General features: G+C 39.5%; 1 protein-coding gene across 1 annotated transcript in view; it reads right to left on the reverse strand.

Annotated features, from left to right (window-relative positions):
- Window positions 1-7,383: 7,383 nt before the first annotated feature.
- Window positions 7,384-19,363, reverse strand: part of HTR2A (5-hydroxytryptamine receptor 2A) — a 67,583-nt gene continuing 55,603 nt past the window's right edge. Inside the window, exon 4 of the mRNA XM_005896741.3 lies at window positions 7,384-11,315. Coding sequence (XP_005896803.1) covers window positions 10,516-11,315 — 800 coding nt within the window. The 3' untranslated portion in view covers window positions 7,384-10,515. The remainder of the gene's footprint in view (window positions 11,316-19,363) is intronic.

The following is a 19,363-nucleotide window of genomic DNA, read 5'->3' on the forward strand; positions in this document are numbered from 1 at the left end:
CAGGCAAGAATCTGGAGTGAGTTGCCATTTTCTTCTCCAGGGGATCTTTCTGACTCAGGGATTGATCCCACATCTCCTGCCTAGGCAGGTGGATTCTTTATCACTGAGCCAGCAAGAAAGCCCATAGTATTAAATGTAATTGCTTTTATTGTTCTTGAATGGTGTAATTCAGAGATTGGCTAACCATGGCCAATGGGATTTGTCTGGACCCACCCTGTTTCTGTAAATACAGTCTTTCTGGAAGAGGGCCTCATCCTCTCGTTTGCTTATTGTCTGTGGATGCTTTCACATTGCAACAGCAGAGTTGAATGGCCATGACAGTTTATATGGCCTACACAACCTAAAATATATACTATTCAACTCTTTACTGAAAATGTTTTCTGATCTTTGGCATAGTAGAAACAGGAAACAGTACAAACTTAAGTCATACAGATCTGCTCTCGAATTCTGCTCCTTAGTTTGGTGAAATTGAGCTAATTTCCCTCTCAGACTCAGTTTCCTCATTGGTTATGATGAGATAAACAGATGGTCGTCGGAATGTAAATAAATATTTACATCTGTATCTTCTTTCTGCTTTTCTCTCCTATAATAAGGAAGGTAGGCTGAAGGTTCTGGGTTTAATTTCATTGTTTCCCCCCCAAATGTCAAAACATTGCTAATTTATCATTTATAGACACACCTACCTATCTACCTATAAGTGGGTACTTGTACTTTATCTGGATTCTTAGAACCAAGTAGGACTGCTCAAAGCCATGAGCAACAGAAGCTGTTACTAAATTTAAGTAAAAAGTATTCTTCTCCAAGGGGAAAATAGTTTTGTCTTTCAAAGGCATTAAAACAAATTTCTTAAAGAACATTAGATAAGTACACCCATAGCTTTAATATTTTATTTATATACTTAATATAAATTGAGATAACTTGCTATTTGCATCATGATTATGATTTGAACTCCTTTTGAGTGGTCTTAATGGGTTTTTGGACTCAGTCTGATCTATCTGGTGAATGGGTAGAGGACTAACTGTGAGTAATAGCTTCCACTTTCTACTTCAGACAATTGCAGGGATGAATTAACCATAGTTGAGTCCTCTGATGATTATATTTGAAGGCTAAGAAAAAGTTGGCTTAAAGCTCAACATTCAGAAAACGAAGATCATGGCATCCGGTCCCACTACTTCATGGGAAATAGATGGGGAAACAGTGGAAACAGTGTCAGAATTTATTTTTCTGGGCTCCAAAATCACTACAGATGGTGACTGCAGCCATGAAATTAAAAGATGCTTACTCCTTGGAAGGAAAGTTATGACCAACCTAGATAGCATATTCAAAAGCAGAGACATTACTTTGCCAACAAAGGTTCGTCTAGTCAAAGCTATGGTTTTTCCTGTGGTCATGTATGGATGTGAGAGTTGGACTGTGAAGAAGGCTGAGTGCCAAAGAATTGATGCTTTTGAACTGTGGTGCTGGAGAAGACTCTTGAGAGTCCCATGGACTGCAAGGAGATCCAACCAATCCATTCTGAAGGAGATCAGCCCTGGGATCTCTTTGGAAGGAATAATGCTAAAGCTGAAACTCCAGTACTTTGGCCACCTCATGCGAAGAGTTGACTCATTGGAAAAGACTCTGATGCTGGGAGGGATTGGGGGCAAGAGGAGAAGGGGATGACAGAGGATGAGATGGCTGGATGGCATCATTGACTCGATGGACTTGAGTCTCAGTGAACTCCGGGAGTTGGTGATGGACAGGGAGGCCTGGCGTGCTGTGATTCATGGGATCACAAAGAGTCGGACACGACTGAGCGACTGATCTGATCTGAAGTATAACATACATTTTCATGCAAATCACTCTTCTTTCTTGAAAATGTTTAGTTTTCCTAAATGTGTCATACTCAAATCATTCATGAATAACGATTTTCTGTTTTCCTGCTAATTTAGAAAAAAACCATCATCTCATTTTTGGAAATTAAATACTTATATATCTCATTTTAGAGGTCAAAGGGGCAACTTCAAATTATTAAATGTGTGCATGCTGAGCAAATTAGTTTTAATTTTTATCATAGTTTAAAGTTTTTTCCCTTTTATTTAAAAAAAATTCTTCTTCATTTGCTTTTCTATGTTGACTTGATTCCCATCTTTTGGATATTCTTTTTTTTTTTTTATATACTCTATTGTGAACCATGGGTCTTCTGATGTAGATTTTAGTAGTGGAAACTGCAGATAGTGATATTGAACATTTTGTCCAATTTTAATTTTTTTCCCTTTAAAACTAATTTCCAAATGCTGTTCTTAACACTTTTGCCAATGGTGGTAGCATTGCTTCAGGGGACCTCTGTCAGATGCAGTCTCATGAGAGGCATCCCTGGGTAGCTAGGTCAAGTTATCCACATGTTATCTAGGCCAATTTTTGACAAAGTTAGTAAGTTCCACAAAATCAACATAAATTTTATAAAGAAGACATAATTTTATAATTCCTCTTGAAATTTCTTATTTCTATTATTTTTTTTTAAGTAATTCCATTCCTAGTCTTCTCATACTTAGTGATGTCTTAGGTATAACATTCATAGTAGACCTCACTAATAAACCTGTTGAGAGAGTAAGTGAGTTTGCAACACTGGTATCTGAACTTGACTTGAATATATATTCAGTGGTATGACCAAATAAGGCACATAGTCCATTAACTAATGGACCCTTCTTAGATCCATTGTTCATATAAGGAGAAAAGTAGAGACTGGGAGACCTGAATCCCATAGCTGACTTGGGTGCTACTAGGTCAGGTGACCTTGGATAATTTACTTAAATTTTCTGACTCTTCATCACCACTTCCGCTAATAAAGAGCCTGAACCTCATGGTGTCTAGGCTCCTCTAGCTCTTAAATATATTGACTATGTTTCTTTCTGTTCTTTCCATTTCAATACTTTAGATTGATCACTTAGGCTAAATAAATAGAACTCATACAAAACATTGGGCTAAACAAATGGAACTTATACAAAGAATTTCTCTTTTACATATCCAGACTGTAGATTACTTTTTTTTTTTTTTTTTTTTTTACATCTTCTACAGCTCCTGTAGGAATGATGATGACTGTCCATAACTGTCTTGGCAGAGTTGAAAAGAGTTATCTGCAGCGTGCTTCTGAGATCGATTCTGTATGAAACATGCATGCTGGTTGGAGGGTCTCAGGAATAAATTTAGATGTGATCATGTAGTATGAAGATATCTTTATTTAAAAATTGTCATTGACTATAATGATACCATTTTCTATTGAGGAAGCATAATGATTTTTGAAAATGAAAGCTGCTCAGTCGTGTCTGAGTCTTTGCAACCTCATGGACTACATAGTCCGAGAAATACTCCAGGCCAGAATACTAGAGTGGGTAGCCTTTCCCTTCTCCAGGGGATCTTCCCAACCCAGGGCTCAAACCCAGGTCTCCCGCATTATAGGCGGATTCTTTACCAGCTGAGCCACCAGGGAAGCTGACCATGAATAAACTGAATAAAACACATAAGTAAGATCTTGATCAGGTGTCTTTGGCTCACCTTTGATTTCAGTTGCCTGCATTGCAGAGTTCCAAGTTGTCTCCTACTGCTGGTGGAATTGGGTTCTAATTGTCTATAGTTTCCTTGATACCATACCCTTAATTAGACTTTTATATCTTCCTTATTTCTTTCTGCTTCCTGGCATCATTTCCCACATAAACAACTTGCATCCCAGTCCTTGTCGCAGCTCTGCACTTGGGGTCACCTCAACTAAGACAAGATCATTTGAATAATAGCATATTATTACCTTTCAATATTTGAAATCAATGTAAGAAGGAAGTACAAATCGTACTTTTCTCTAGAAGCCAGAATAAGCACACTTTTAAGGCCTCATAATCTTAATTATAAATAAAAACTTAAATGACCTTGGCTCATTTTCAACAAAAATCTAGCTTTTAAAAAGAGAGCTTTCTCTGCATTGTGCATTCTACATCTGTTTGGACATTGAATTTTAACCCTTCAAGGACTTGAATAGTGGGAATATTTGTTCTTCAGGGAGCCTGGGGGCTGTTTAAAAGAGTAACTTGGTATCTTAAAACAGCTAGTAACTACAAAAGAGGGGCTGACTTTGAGAAAAATGCCACAGCAGAAATCCTTCCTATTGATATCAGACTCTTGGTCTCATATCTTAGAAACTCCTGAAATCATTAACAGCTTGATTTTTCTCATAAGATCCCCATATAAAAGTTAAAGCTGTCTTTTATTTGAAATTAATATAAAGAATTTAAGAAAATGTGTGAATTGTGGGTTCCAGAATATTCTGTGCACAGGAAGTTATGCCTTGGTTCATCAAAGCCTTGACTGGACTCCCTAGCACTCAGAGAAGCATAGCCTTAGACTCTGCAAAGATCATTGACTCTAAGTATTCATTATACACTTGAGGGAAAAGAGGCTTCAACTAAGACCAAGGTCAGACATTAGCAGCAGATGTAGGTTTTCTGTCTCACTCAGTCTTCTGCTCCAGTGGAATCATATCAAATCCTGAGGTTCCAACTGGATGTGAAAACTCCCAGTAACATTGTTGGCTTAGGTGGACATCTGGTGTTAAATATCAAAAACAAATAATGGAACCGAGATGATGGGAGTGCCACTGAGGGAAAATGGGAAAGCTATTTGTTTTTGCAAACTGTCTGCAAAATGATAACATTTATCATTTAAAAAATGATAAAAATTAACAAAGAAGTTCTGTTCTATTGCATATTTACTGTGAGAAAAGGAATATTTTCTGCCATGTCAATAAACAAGGGTGTTATCGTCATCAGTGATTGCAGCCTTCCACCGTGCGCTGGTAAGCCCTGAGGAAACTCAGGAAGGAAAGAATATAAGCCATCTAGCAGCCATCAGGCTGCAGCCACTCCCTATGTTGAGCCCTGAGGAAATTTCAGATGTGCAAGCACAGGATACTGGCCCCAGATAGCTGAGGTGTGTACCAAAGGAAGGATTTCAGTGAGCCCAGACTCTTGCATCTTCCAATACATAGAAAAGTGCTAAATTCCTTAACTTGACATATCTGCTTTCTTTATTTAACAGTAATTTTTTGATGTTCCCAGCTACCTGCCCTTTGTTGCAAAACTCCTGTACATCCTAACTCTTCCCCTCACCTCCTTGGAGCGGTTTCTCATGTCTATCTGAAATGCGGTACCCTGGGCTGCAGTCCATTTTGTCCCAAGTAAAACTTAACATGCAACTCTCACGTTGTGCAAATTGTTTTCAACAACCGGGGGAAAATATCCATTCAGAGAAAGCTTAGTAATATTATAATGTCCTCATTTTAGAATGACATCGTTAAAGTCACAGATGTTTCTTTCAAAATCACTGTTGTTACTGTGGATTAAAGGTCAGCGTTAAGTTATAAAACTTTATATAAATTATGGAGTGTCTGAAGGCACCTGTTTTTCCGTGGATCATTTGAGTAATACCGGGAGGATGTTTCGGAGAAGGCAATGGCAACCCACTCCAGTACTCTTGCCTGAAAAATCCCATGGATGGAGGAGCCTAGTAGGCTGCAGTCCATGGGGTCACTAAGAGTCAGACACGACTGACTTCACTTCCACTTTTCACTTTCATGCATTGGAGGAGGAAATGGCAACCCACTCCAGTGTTCTTGCCTGGAGAATACCAGGGACGGCAGGGCCTGGTGGGCTGCTGTCTATGGGGTCGCACAGAGTCGGACACGACTGAAGCGACTTAGCAGCAGCAGCAGCAGCAGGAAGGATGTTTCTTGCCCTCAGATTTCTTCCTGCCTTGTCTCTCTAGTGTTTAAAATTTTTGCCTTTGGTTTATCCTCATGGTAGGCAGCTGAAGGGATCTGTGGGAGACAGTGAGTTATCAGCTTGAGTTGCTTATTTGTTGTTGTTTATAGTTGCTCAGTCATGTCTGACTCTTTGCAACCCCATGGACTGTAGCCCACCAGGCTCCTCTGTATAAGGGATTTCCCAGACAAGAAAACTGGAGTGGGTTGCCATTTTCTCCTCCAGGGGATCTTCCTCACCCTGGGATCAAACTTGCATCTCCTGCATTGGCAGGTGGATTCCTTAACCACTGAGCCATCTGGGAAGCCCAAATCACTTGTTAGAATTATTTACTAGCGCTCCAGAAAAGAGGAGAAACTAGAGGGAATGGTGCATAACATAAGTAAGTTTTGATGTAAATAGAAGAAAACCAGTGAAGGGAATTCTCCACTACGGTAAGAACAAAACAGAAACAAATAGTTGTCAAAAATAAGAAGCATTCAGAGAAAGGATAGTGGAAGATGTTGAATAATAATGTTGCTTAGCCCCTAGTTTTGTCTAGAATTTGCTCTGATGGCTAATAATGTATAGAGGCTTTTTTTCTTTTTAATAACAACACATCTACAACATTTATGTAGTGTTTCATAGGTTATCAAGCACAGCCATAGCCATGATCTCGTTTAAACAGAGTGCTTAGTTAGCCAAGACAAGATCTAGCAGTTCCATTTTAGAGACAATGAAATTGAGGCACAGGGAATGACCTGTCCAGGTTCAAATAATCAGTGCACAGAGAGCTAAGATGGGAACGCGCATCTTTTGGTTCTAAGTCCAGTGTTCTTTCTCCTACACCAAATTGAGCAGGGGACAGTTTCTGCTTCAGAGTCAGATGACCCAGGCTTGCACTCATCACTTTTGTTGCCAGCTGTGTGACCTCAAGGCATGTTACTAACCTCTCTGAATCTCAGTTTCTCCATCTGTAAAAAAGAGGGAATAACAATACATACCTGTAGGCTTGTGATGATTCCATCAGATGAAGCAAGCAAAGCAAACAACTTACTGCCAGGCACAAGATAGGTTCTCTTGTGCTGGAGCTGGAAATACCTGGAAAAGATCATTGCTATTCCTACTTCCCTTTCCCCTACATTCAGAGGTGAAATGATGAATCAGAGCAACTTTCCTGTAATTCAATGGTATTGCATCTCTACTTTAAATAATTCTTGAAACTAGCTTGTGTGAAAATATGTGTGTGTGTAGGTACCGATGAATGTCTTTGGGTACACCTGTATATCTGTACTCACAGGCAGGTGTACCCACAGGTGGGACCAGATATGGTGACGAAACATGGAGCATTTGTCTGCTACAGATAACTAGAAACTGGACCATCACCATAAATCTAACTCAACCGGGAGGGTCCTAGCTCTTGTGACTGAGCTCCAGAAGCACAGGCTTTGTACTCTCAAAATACCTGGATGGTACCTGGAGCTCCCAGCCCGATCACTTGGGAGGTTTCAGGCAACTCTCTTTAGCAGATATAGCAATAGATTCACAAAACTGCCTTTATTTTTGAGTATATTTTATTTACAATTATTTATTCTTTCTCAAAATCGATTTAGCCTTGATTAAAATCATAACATAAAATAATCTTCACTCTATGTGTTCCATATGGCACAGAATAATTTAACACTTTATAAATATGTTTTGTTGATGCACAAGTGGAGAAAGCACCCTTTGTAAAAGCAGTTACAGTAGCTTAGTTCAATTTTTCTATGGTAGCACTTTAAAAAATGACCATGAGATGGTGCTGTGCCCAAGTAGATTAAGCATGTTTTAAACAGGTATCTCTAACTATGACATTTAATTCTTTTCTTTAAATGTGGAAGAATCTACCATTCAACTTAAAGTAAAATAAGATTGGTCACTCTACTTTAATATTGACTAGGAATGAGTCTTTTAATCACAGATCCATAAATAAGTCAAGGACTATTTCAATGGAGTAAGAGGTATGTTAAAAAGCCTTAGTGGGAATTGCTTGGTGGTCCAATGGTTGGGATTCCTGTGCTTTTGCTTCCAAGGGTGTGGGTCCAATCCCTGTTCAGGGAGCTAAGATACTGCAAGCTGTGTGATGGGGCCAAAAAAACAAAAACAAAAAAACCAAAAAAACTAAAACACCCACAAAACGTAGTAATTTGAAAATCCCCAGACTTAACAAAGAGCCTAAAATTACCATTTTATTTAGGATCAATCAAGTATGTAAAAGGAACAGTGCTTTCATCACCCTCATTGAATTGTGTTAGTCTTCCCACAAAATTAGGTCAACTTCCAGTTTATTTAAAGAGCTGACACCTCTGTTACATTTTAATCTGCTTTGACAGCAATGGAAGATCATAGAAACCTTAGAACATGAAATTCACATTTAAATTGACATGATACAAACATGCACACATGTGTATATACTAAATGTTTTCAGTAATGACTCTTGCTTTCCTCCATATAAATATATAAATATTGAATAAAGTGCATGGGAACATGTCTGTACAAGTATACAGATACATGTTTGTCTATATACACTTGAAGAGATAATTATGGAGAGAAAAACAGACACATTTGTAATATATACGTAGTCAAAAGACATATCAGGCAGTATTTATGTTCATTCTGACCAAGATTGAGAATATGGGTGTAGAATCTGTAGTCTTTACTATATAATGAGATGTACAGAGTTATAAACTAAGGCAAAATACATTAGAGCAGAGACTTTTTAACCTTTGTATCAGTATGGTATAATCATTAAAATAGTTCAGTTCAAATGGAGCCTAGATATTAGCAGCCTACCATAAATTCTAGCTTTGAAAAAGACACCTTTCAATGTACTTAAAAGAACATAATTATTAATAGGATAGCCCTAAATGCATTTCCAAATTACACAATGGTATTTCCCACATTCTTTAGGTTTCAAATAGAGGATTTTTTTGAAATGTCGTAGAGCAGAAAACTATTTTTGACTCATACAGAGGCGTTAGTATTGTAATAACATATCTAACATCTGTTCCAATAAGAAAGTGCAGTTTAAATTAGAGTAATGTAACATCAAGGTGAATTAACTGCTGTTCATCTCTGTCTCTTTAGCAAACTTTCCTACAAAATATTACATTACCACTTTTTTAGGGGTAGGAAGTCCAGCGTCAGTGAGTAATAAATGAGCTTGTTTTTAGGAAAGTGGAGCAAAAATTTCGCTCAGTATTTGTTAGTCAGAGTTGGGGGTCAAGGTTGAAGTGCGTATTCCTGAATTAATTTGCAGATTTTGACCTTCAGTGGTATTTTCCCCCTCCTTCGTTTGGTGGGTATTCATGGGCAAACGGTCAGGAAACTGACAAGACGATCCTCAGAGTGGAGACAAACCTGTTTCTGAGCCAGATGAGAAGGAAATAAATTGAACTGGTTCTCTAAATGTCTGTTAATTACTATTTTTGATAAGAACCATTGTAATTAGGTTATTTGTCTTTAAAGGCAAAGATCTTGTTTTAATTATTTTTATAACTTTATACCTAGGGCGTTTCTTCACACGTAGTGTACACTCAATCACCGATTGTGAATCCAAAACGGAGCGGTTTAAGTAAATCACATACACTGATCTGAAAGCATTGATTTACCTAATGGATGCCAACAGGAGGATCACTGAGTTTTACAGAGTTGTCCCAAGATCCCATGGACTTGCGGCATGCTGCAGTCCATGGAGTCACAAAGAGTTGGACAAGACTGGGCAACTGAACAAACAAACCTAAGACTCTACTGCAGTCAGTAGCCAAAAAACCTGAGTTTGTTCCTCAATCCTGATAGTTACATCAATACTGCTTTACTGCTCAGAGGAGCGCATGCACAATGCAGTCATTAACGGGCAAGATACCAAAGACTTCTGCCGTGCTGTTTAGGAGAAGCAATTTCTAGAAATGTATCTGGTAATGTTTGATTATCCTTTTGATAGGTTTACCTAGTAGAGCAAACACTAAACAAGATCACATTGGAAATTCAGAATAAAGCAGGAGTAGTAGAAGAGAAAGCAGCAATAGTTACTAAATAACATTTCAAATCGTGTTCACTTTGGAGAAGAATTAACTTGAAGTGCAGCAAATGCCAGCAGCTCTGTGAATATTTCAAAATGGCATCTATGAAAAAGCAGGAATGAAAAAGTTGTCAAGTGTTTCTTTTAAGTATCATAGCAATACAGATTTCCTAACACTGTCCTTAGGGTCTTTTTGTTGTTGTCATTCAAAATATGTATCATGGCAAGTTTCACAGAGAATTTTTCTTTATGTAAGAGGCCATTATATGTAACCAATATTTCACTATTTAGAGCTATTTTTATTTACAGCAAAAGGTACCCAACTCATGCCATCAATTGACAAAATAGCAGCGAGGTTTCCACTTGAAAATAGAAGATAATTTAGATTTATTTATGGCCTCATTGTAATTATACAATAAAAGCTAATTACTTTAAAGACACATCTTTTACAATGTTAAAAATGATATCGGTAAAGCTCACAGCTGAAATGCTGTCAGAATATTTTTGAAGTGCACGTTTTGTGGCATTGAACCCTGCTTTTCATTGACAGAATAAAATGAGGCATATAGATATTATTGTTGGTTCCACTAGACTGGCCTAATTTTCTCCAGTCTCCCCATGTTTTTCCCCTCCCAGAGAGGGAAAACGGACTCCGTGTTGCCCTCCACGGTTGCTATGGCAACCAGCCCATCAGACACAGCTAACCTTTTCGTTCACTGTGTTGCTACTGTCTGCAGGAGCATCTTCGGGATGCTCTTTTCCTAGAGCAACCATAGTGCAGTCATTATCTGTCGTCTTGTCATCTTTCTTCGAATTCTTTTTAGGTCCCATTTGGAGTTGACTGGACTTATAAGCCAAGGCCGGGATAGTGTTCACTAAAATTAACTGCAATGGTTTTTTATTTTCCTTGTACTGACACTGAATATACCTGGAAAAGGCAGACCTATAGGTCTTATTGAACAGTGTATACACCAGCGGGTTGACTGCTGAGGAGAGGTAACCGATCCAAACGAACACGTTGAGCAGGGCTTCGATGACATCCCTGTTGCAGGACTCTTTGCAGATGACAGCCATTATGTTGGTGATGAAGAAGGGGCACCACATCACCACAAACAGGAAGAAGACGATGCCCAGCACCTTGCAAGCCTTCTGCTCGTTGCTGATGGACTGCATAGTCCTCCTGCCGTAGGAGCCTGGCTCCCTGTGGATGGACCGCTGGAAGAGCTTTTCCGAAGACAGGGAGCTCTGAGGCAGGAAGCTGAAAGAAGCTAATTTGGTCCGTGTTCCAGGATCACTCACACACAAAGTGGCTTCTTTCTGGAGCGACTTGATGGTGAGAAAGTAGGTGATCACCATGATGGTTAAGGGAATGAAAAAGGCCACGAAAGAGCCAATCAGGACAAAGTTCTCATCCGCGAGTAAGCAACTCCCTTCCTTAAAGACTTTGGAATCGTCCTGGAGCCCAAAGACTGGTATTGGCATGGATATACCTGGAGATGGACGGAAAATGAGCCACGATTATTAAGGAAGTGAGTATATGAAGGCAAGAGCATTACTGCATAATGGTGGCTGTTAGAACAACTTTATATCAGCGTTGTTTAAAAGCTTAACAATGTTCATCGCAGCACTGTTTATAACAGCCAGGACATGGAAGCAACCTAGATGTCCATCAACAGATGAATGGATAAGAAAGCTGTGGTATATATACACAATGGAGTATTATTCAGCTATTAAAAAGAATACATTTGAATCAGTTCTAATGAGGTAGATGAAACTGGAGCCTATTATACAGAGTGAAGTAAGCCAGAAAGAAAAACACCAATACAGTATACTAACGCATATATATGGAATTTAGAAAGATGGTAACAATAACCCTGTATACGAGACAGCAAAAGAGACACTGATGTATAGAACAGTCTTTTGGACTCTGTGGGAGAGGGAGAGGGTGGGATGATTTGGGAGAATGGCATTGAAATACGTATAATATCATATATGGAATGAGTTGCCAGTCCAGGTTCAATGCACGATACTGGATGCTTGGGGCTGGTGCACTGGGATGACCCAGAGGGATGGTATGGGGAGGGAGGAGGGAGGAGGGTTCAGGATGGGGAACACATGTATACCTGTGGCTGATTCATTTCCATATTTGGCAAAACCAATACAATATTGTAAAGTTTAAAAATAAAATTAAAAAAAATAAAGGCTTAACATATACTTTCAAAGAGAATTAAAATTCCCTTGGACTTACTTATCTGTTTCATTAAGTATACATTACATAGTTCCTTATATTTATATTGTCCTACATAGATAATCCTTTACTTATAAAGAAATAGCAATAAATTACTTTTCTTATGCTATGTTTTTCTGATTATAACATTATACTTATTGATTGAAGAAGAAACAGACTGAGACAAAGATATTAACTGAAAAAGAAACAGACCAAGAAAAAAAAAAAAAAAAAGACCGATGATGCCATCACTCAGAGATTATCATCATTAACAATTTGATGATGTTTAGTTTAGATACATATACACACACCATGCACACACATTTAAAAACAAATTCAGATTCTATTTCATGTACAGTTCTATAACTCTGTTTTTCACCTTCTGCATCACGAGCATGATTTATACAAATAACTTCATAAAATTGAAAACTTAATGTATTTCTTTCTAGAAAATTAGGAAAATGAAAAAAAAAGTAACAAGTTACAAATAATATGTATTCTTGCCAGTCAGGGGCACCCATAATTTGCTTTTTCTGTAGTTTTAGTTTTCCATTTACATGCATATGTAAATATATATATATATATATATGCAGGCAATATTTTATGTATAGCTTTAAATCTCATTTAATGTTAAATCATATAACTACATCTATTTTTAATCATTTTTGAAAAATATGATTTTCTAATGTGAATTTAAAGTAATTTTAACCTGTTTTGATTCTTTTTTTAAAAAAATATTTTTATTATGGAAAACTTCTGACATATACAAACACAACACAAAATCCAGCGCAATGAGCCTACCACCCAGCTTCAACAATGATCAGCTGGAGGCCAATCTTGTTTCACCCATATCCCCACCTGCTGCAACCCTCCCATGTTATTTTGAAACAAATCTAAGACATCATATCATTCAATCTGTAAATACTTTAGTGTGTTTATAAAAGCCATGCACTCTTAAAAATCCTGATATTATCATGATACCATTCCCATTCCTACATAGAAATTTAATATTTCTCTAATATTATTAAATACAGAGTTGGTATCCACATTCCTAATGTCCCATAAAAGGTATTATATATTTTTAAAAATAATTTTGTAAGTAAAGCATTCAGAAGGGTGGATTACAAACAAATTAGCAGCCACGGGCTTTTCTTATTGACACATATAAGATTTGGGGACAGAATGAGCCAAATATATGGGAATTTGAGTCCATGGTCAAGTTGCCTTTTCACTCAAATTTGGGGAACTTTTAGAGTTGTTAGGCTCAGGCAGAGGAAGGAGCAGAGGGAATAAAGGCAAGAGTTGGCCTCTAATCATGCTAGTTTCTCTTCCATGGTGTTAGGCCAGATGGCCACCACCATCACTGTGCAGTTTTGGGGAAGTGGGAATGTCTTCCTTTTCTGGTCTGGGAATGGTCAGGCCAGGAAATCATGTGTTTGTCATAAAGGAAGAATCAGGATGATCAGGATGATGCAGAAATAATCAAATATTCTTTTTTTTTTTTAGTTGTTTTATTTTTGGCTGTGCCGGGTCTTCATCGCTTTGTGTGGGCTCTCTCTAGTTGCGGCGAGTGCGGGCTACTCTTTGTCGCGGCGAACGGGCTCCTCATTTCAGGGCTTCCCTCATTGTGGAGCACAGGCTCTAGGTGAGTGGGGTTCAGTAGTTGCGGCACACAGATTCGGTAGTTGTGGCTCATAGAGCGCCAGCTCGGTAGCTGTGGTACATGGGCTTAATTGCTCTGCATATGTGGAATCTTCCCAGACCAGGGATGGAACCCGTGTCGCCGGCTTTGGCAGGCAGATTCCCATCCACTGCGCCAGCAGGGAAGTCCTCAAATGCTCTTTATAGCTTAGTTTAAGGTTGCTTCCTTCATGAAGGGTAGAAACCACAGCAGCACCCCAGAGAAAGTCAGCAAAAAGTTTCTATCTCCTGCCCATGTTTTCAGCTCCTTCAGAACTGTATAACAGGGGGTGCCCTGGTCCTTGCTTCTGACACCATTTAGAGTCTAATAAGTGGTCACAAACCAGCCAACAACAGTTTCATACCCATGCCAGGAGCTACTGCTTGCTTGACTCTTGCTATCCACGGAAAACTTCCGTTGAGTTCATCTCCATCCAACCAGGGATTGGACTGTCCTAACCTCACGTCACCTCACGCTGGCCATCCTTGCAAGGAGGGTACATCAGCTTGAGTTACTGTAATGCTGGACGCAGATCTTCCTCAGTGACATTGGCCATTATGGTCACAGACTGAACCGACAGTATCTGTCACTTGTCTGTGCGAGGCCATCCCAGGATTCTTGGGAGGTGGAGATAAATGACATCAGAACTCTTCTTAAGGACACTCGGTGTGCACGATGACTCTTCATTTCCTTCATTCCTCTCTGTCCCTGGCCTGTTTCTGGGAACATGCTGTGGGCCAAGAAGAGATGGAAGAAATGTGGTTCCAACAGGAACATCCTCTGACGTTTTGGATACATACCAGTTTTGCTTATCCTTCAAAAGACTCTTTTTTTAGAAAAAAAATACTTGTTTTTAATTGGAGGATAATTGCTTTACAATAATGTGCTGGTCTCTGCCATACATCAACGTGAATCAGCCATAGGTATACATATGTCCCCTCCCTCCTGAACCTCCGTCCTACCTCCCACCCCATCCTACCCCTCTAGATCGTCACAGGGCACTGGGTTGAGCTCTCTGTGTCATACAGCAAATCCCCACTGGCAGCCTATTTTACGCGTGGTAATGTGTGTGTTTTCACGCTACTCTCTCAGTTCGTGCCACCCTCTTCCCCTCACTGTGCCCACAAGTCTGTTCTCTGTGTCTGTGTCTCTGTTGCTCCCCTGCAAGTTGAGATGCGGTTTCTAAGAAGAGTGTTTTGTTTTTCTAGGTGTTTGCACTATCTATATAAGGTGTTTCCACTATCTATATAAGGTGTTTCCTATATTAATCTACACAATCCTTGTTAGTGTAGTTGTTCACTACTTAGAATGGATGCAACCAATATGCTTCTATGGATGTGGTGAGGAGAAAACGAACCAAAGATGCAGAGGACCCAGGACAGTGTTCAGTGCAGACTAGCTGTTCTGCCAATGGGACATAAACACAAGAGCAGCCTTTTCCCAGGATTATTCAGATTAAATACATTCACTTGATTTTCCCCTAATTTTGTCATATTTTGCTTTGCTTGTATATTCTGGACTTTAATGTATGAAAAAGTGAAAGCTGCTCAGTAGTGTCTGACTCTTTGTGACCTGTTGGACTATCTAGTCCATGGAATTCTCCAGGCTAGAATACTGGAGTCGGTAGCCTTTCCCTTCTCCAGGGGATCTCCCCAATTCAGGGGTTGAACCCAGGTCTCCATCATTGCAGGTGGATTCTTTACCAGCTGAGCCACCAGGGAAGCCCAAGACTACTGGAGAGGGTAACCTATCCCTTTTCCAGCAGATCTTCCCGACCCAGGAATTGAACCAGGGTCTTCTGCATAGCAGGTGATTCTTTACCAACTGAGGTACCAGGGAAGCCCACTTTAATGTATATTAGATCTTAAATCAAAAGAAATTAAAAAGACTGTTGGCTATTGGCTCTATAGTTAATAAATAATGATGTAATTATTATCTTCTGCCAGGGTGACGAAGGGTCTCAATCAATTTTAATTCTGTCCAGCTAGAACTGTTGATTGCTTCTCTAATGTGATGAATTACAGCCATTACGATTTGTCATGATACACATAAATAAAATACCAACCATCCAAAAAAAGTGTTTTATTTTGTTATTCAACTCTTAGCTGTGCATTTTCCTGATTAATACAGAGGAAGTCACCACCTTGAGAGCCTCTGGCCTTTTTGTATGTGACCTGGTAATTTATATAAGTGGCAGTTCTCAATTAACCAGAATATAGGATTGCTTAAGAGACCAAATTCTTCAATCATTTTCAATCATTTGGAATTCAAATGTGTGTCCTTGTTTGGGGAGAAGACATTTTCTCTCTCTCTCTCTTTCATACATACACCCTTCCAGAATGGCCCAACTTCTCTGGTCAGGGAGGGAGAGGAATGACCATAGAAGCTGAGATTCCTCCATTAGGTCTGGGGTGAAGAGCTACTGTAAAGTGGGTGGGGCGAGAGGCACAGGTGGGTCCTCGACTCGGGGGACCTTGGCTGGGAGGGACAGAATGAAGTGCTTAGGTCCTTAATGGCCATTCCTCTTTACGTGTAACAGAAACACCTTGAATGCTCTCAGATACCGTTCTTCTCAGTGCCTTGCTCAGAGCAGATGGTAAACAGGGGTTTAGGGAGAGACTAACTATACAGTTAAAGTAATAGTCTGTAAAGGAGGGGGAGGAATTTTACGTCAAAGAAGCAGAACACTCAGAGAGACTTTGTGGACACAATAAGCAATTCAAAAACGCTCCTACCAAGAGAGATGGAGACGCTGGCAGACAGCCGAGACTGTGGTCGGAACCGTCTACAGTGCTTTAATTTTCTGGTTGCTTTGTTTGATAATAGCTGCTTTTGAAGACCTGAGATCTCCTCTCACTTGAAATTTCTGCACATAAAGCGTTTTCCTTTATGAACAGACAGACAGTAGTTCGAGCTACTCTGCATTTTAATATATTTTTCTGAGGAGTGGAAAACAGCCAACGAAATTCAGTATCAGTATCAGATCCTCCTTGCGCATTGCTTATTTCCTTTTATTAAGACTAAGACAATGAAGTGAATAGGAACCTTAGACACCCAGGAACATGAAGGTTTCAGCTGGTGATCTTTCTTTTAGGGTAACCCTGTTTAGAATTTGCATACAAAGTTTGCCCCTCTGGTTAACATCTTACCACAGTCAGGGTGAATGGCCTTAACTCTGCAGCACTGACTGTGAAAAGCAAACTTTATTCTCAGTCCTAGATTTTTACACTTTAATACCTTGGGACTGAAGATATTTCTGAGACAGTGTTTCCTTGTGAAATAAGAAGCAGAGATTCTCTGAAGGGAGCCACTGGGAATCCCCAGGGCCTCAAAGACCAAATTTTGCTTCATAGGTTTCTTTCTCCTGAAACTACTAGTCTTCCTTTGCATTTTAATACATGAGTTTTTTTTTTTTTTTTAAGTAATATGAATGGATTTACTAGCAGTTTGACAGAAAACACCACACATGGTAACAGCAGGCTACCCATCGTAGCGTAGGGAGAGATAGGTTGCATATATAGGCCAATCGGCGCTGGGACTGACCATCCTTCTAGTACAGAGCTTCTAATATAGCTCTGAGTCTGCTCAAGAGTTGCTGAATTCCTTATAAATCGATGGTCTGCTAACGAGGCAGGTGTACATAACAGGGAAAGCCAGATATGCATGTCAGTTACCCAGGAAATTGTATGTTTCTTCTTAGATAAATTCTGAATATCTCTTTTTATTCCCTAAATGATCTTATTTATTTATTTATTTTTGGCTGTGCTTGGTCTTAACTGCTGCTTGGGCTTTTCTCTAGTTGCATGCAGGGGCTACTCTCTAGCTGCAGTACATGAGTACATTGCGGTGGCTTCTCTTGCCATCGGTGGAGCGCAGGCGCTGGGGCTCCCTGGCTTCAGTAGTTGCAGCACGTGGACTCAGTAATTGTGGCTTCCGGGCTCTAGAGCCCAGGTTCAGTAGTTGGGGCATGCGGGCTTAGTTGCTCCACAGCATGTGGGATCCTCACAGGTCAGGGATCGAACCCATGTCTCCTGTGTTGGCAGGCGGATTCCTTACCACTGAGCCACCAGGGAAGCCCCCTGCATATCTCTATTAATAAACTGTAGCTTTTCAAAGTAGTTTTACAGTTATGCATTTACTCTGAATTGATTTTATTTTTACAAAATTGTAAAAATGTTATCCACACTGCCCTATAGGCAGATAAACATTTCGCTTTATAGAAAAACTGAGGTTTAGCAAGCTTAGGTAATTTGTTTAGAATCACACAGCAATTTGGGGGCAAAATCAAGACCCAGTCTTAGGCTTTTCAGTTCTTATGGCTGATTTTTTTTACCTGCTTATTTATTCCTTTTATGGTAGTTATAACAGTCTATGACTGTATCAGAGGTCCTTAACATTGGTTGTAGGAACACGGTGATAGCCCTAAAATTTCCAAAATTTATGTATATGTACATTGTTTTAGAGAAGATAGAGCCTTAATTAGATTATCAGAAAAGTTCCTGCTCCCAAGGCTGTTAATAACCCCTGAATTATATCAGTGCCCTACCTATAGAATACACACACACAATCCCCAATGATCCTCCGTACCTTGATGCTTTCTTTTTCATTCTTTACTCTCAAAGTCAAAACTTTCTCTAGTGAGACATTATCTTTGAAGCCAGACAGATATTTAAAAACTGAAATCCTTATAATCAATACCTAGTTTCTTTGTTATATTGCAGTTATTCTCAACCTTGCGTGCATATTAATATTACCTGGGGAGCTTTTGAAAATTTCATCACCTGGGCTCCATTCCCAGAAGTTCTGACGTTAGTACTTTGAACAATACTAATGCTCAGGTCCTGCTAGGACATTATTATTAAAACAAAAGAACACCTAGCTGATCTTAATCTACAACCAGTGTCAAGAACCCAAGATGTATAGGATTAAAAGTGCAGTAAAAAGTGTTGATTGTGAAATAAAACCAAATCAAGTAAAATTTAACAATTCTGCCCTTTGCCTTCATTAAATAAATCTATTAATTTTCCAACCGACTCAGGCCAACTTCCTGCAGCAAACAGCAAGGCAACGTGAAGAATTGATGGAGAGTAGTAGTTAATTGGGGGAGAAAAGTGTTGAGTGAGGTTATTATGTTAAGCTCCAAGTCTTTGTCGCAATTCTTTAACTACTATGACTAAATGTCCAAAAAGCCTTTCAAGCTTGTATTCTGCCCCAGTCCATATACGATTCTTGGAAGGAATGATCCAAGTCTGCCCGCGGGACATGCAGTTGTGCACTCACCGCCCAAGCTGGTGGTCTTGGTTCCCTGTCCTTGCTTCCTAGAAAGGTGACCTCTTGCTCTTCTGACCCTCATTCCTTTTCCATTGTGTTTATAGCCCAGAAGTTGTGCTTTTTTAAATTTAATTTTTATTTTATGTTGGTGTACAGATGATTTAGGGCTTCCCAGGCGGTTCAGTGGTAAAGTATCTGCCTGCCAATGCAAGAGACGCGGGTTCGATCCCTGGGTTGGGAAGATCCCCTGGAGCTGGAAATGGCAAACCACTCCAGTATTCTTACCTGGGAAGAAATCCCGTGGACAGAAGAGCCTGGCGGGCTACAGTTCATCTGGTTGCAAAGAGTCAGACACAACT

The sequence above is a fragment of the Bos mutus genome, chromosome 12 (genome assembly GCF_027580195.1).
Source record: "Bos mutus isolate GX-2022 chromosome 12, NWIPB_WYAK_1.1, whole genome shotgun sequence".
Lineage (NCBI taxonomy): Eukaryota > Metazoa > Chordata > Mammalia > Artiodactyla > Bovidae > Bos > Bos mutus.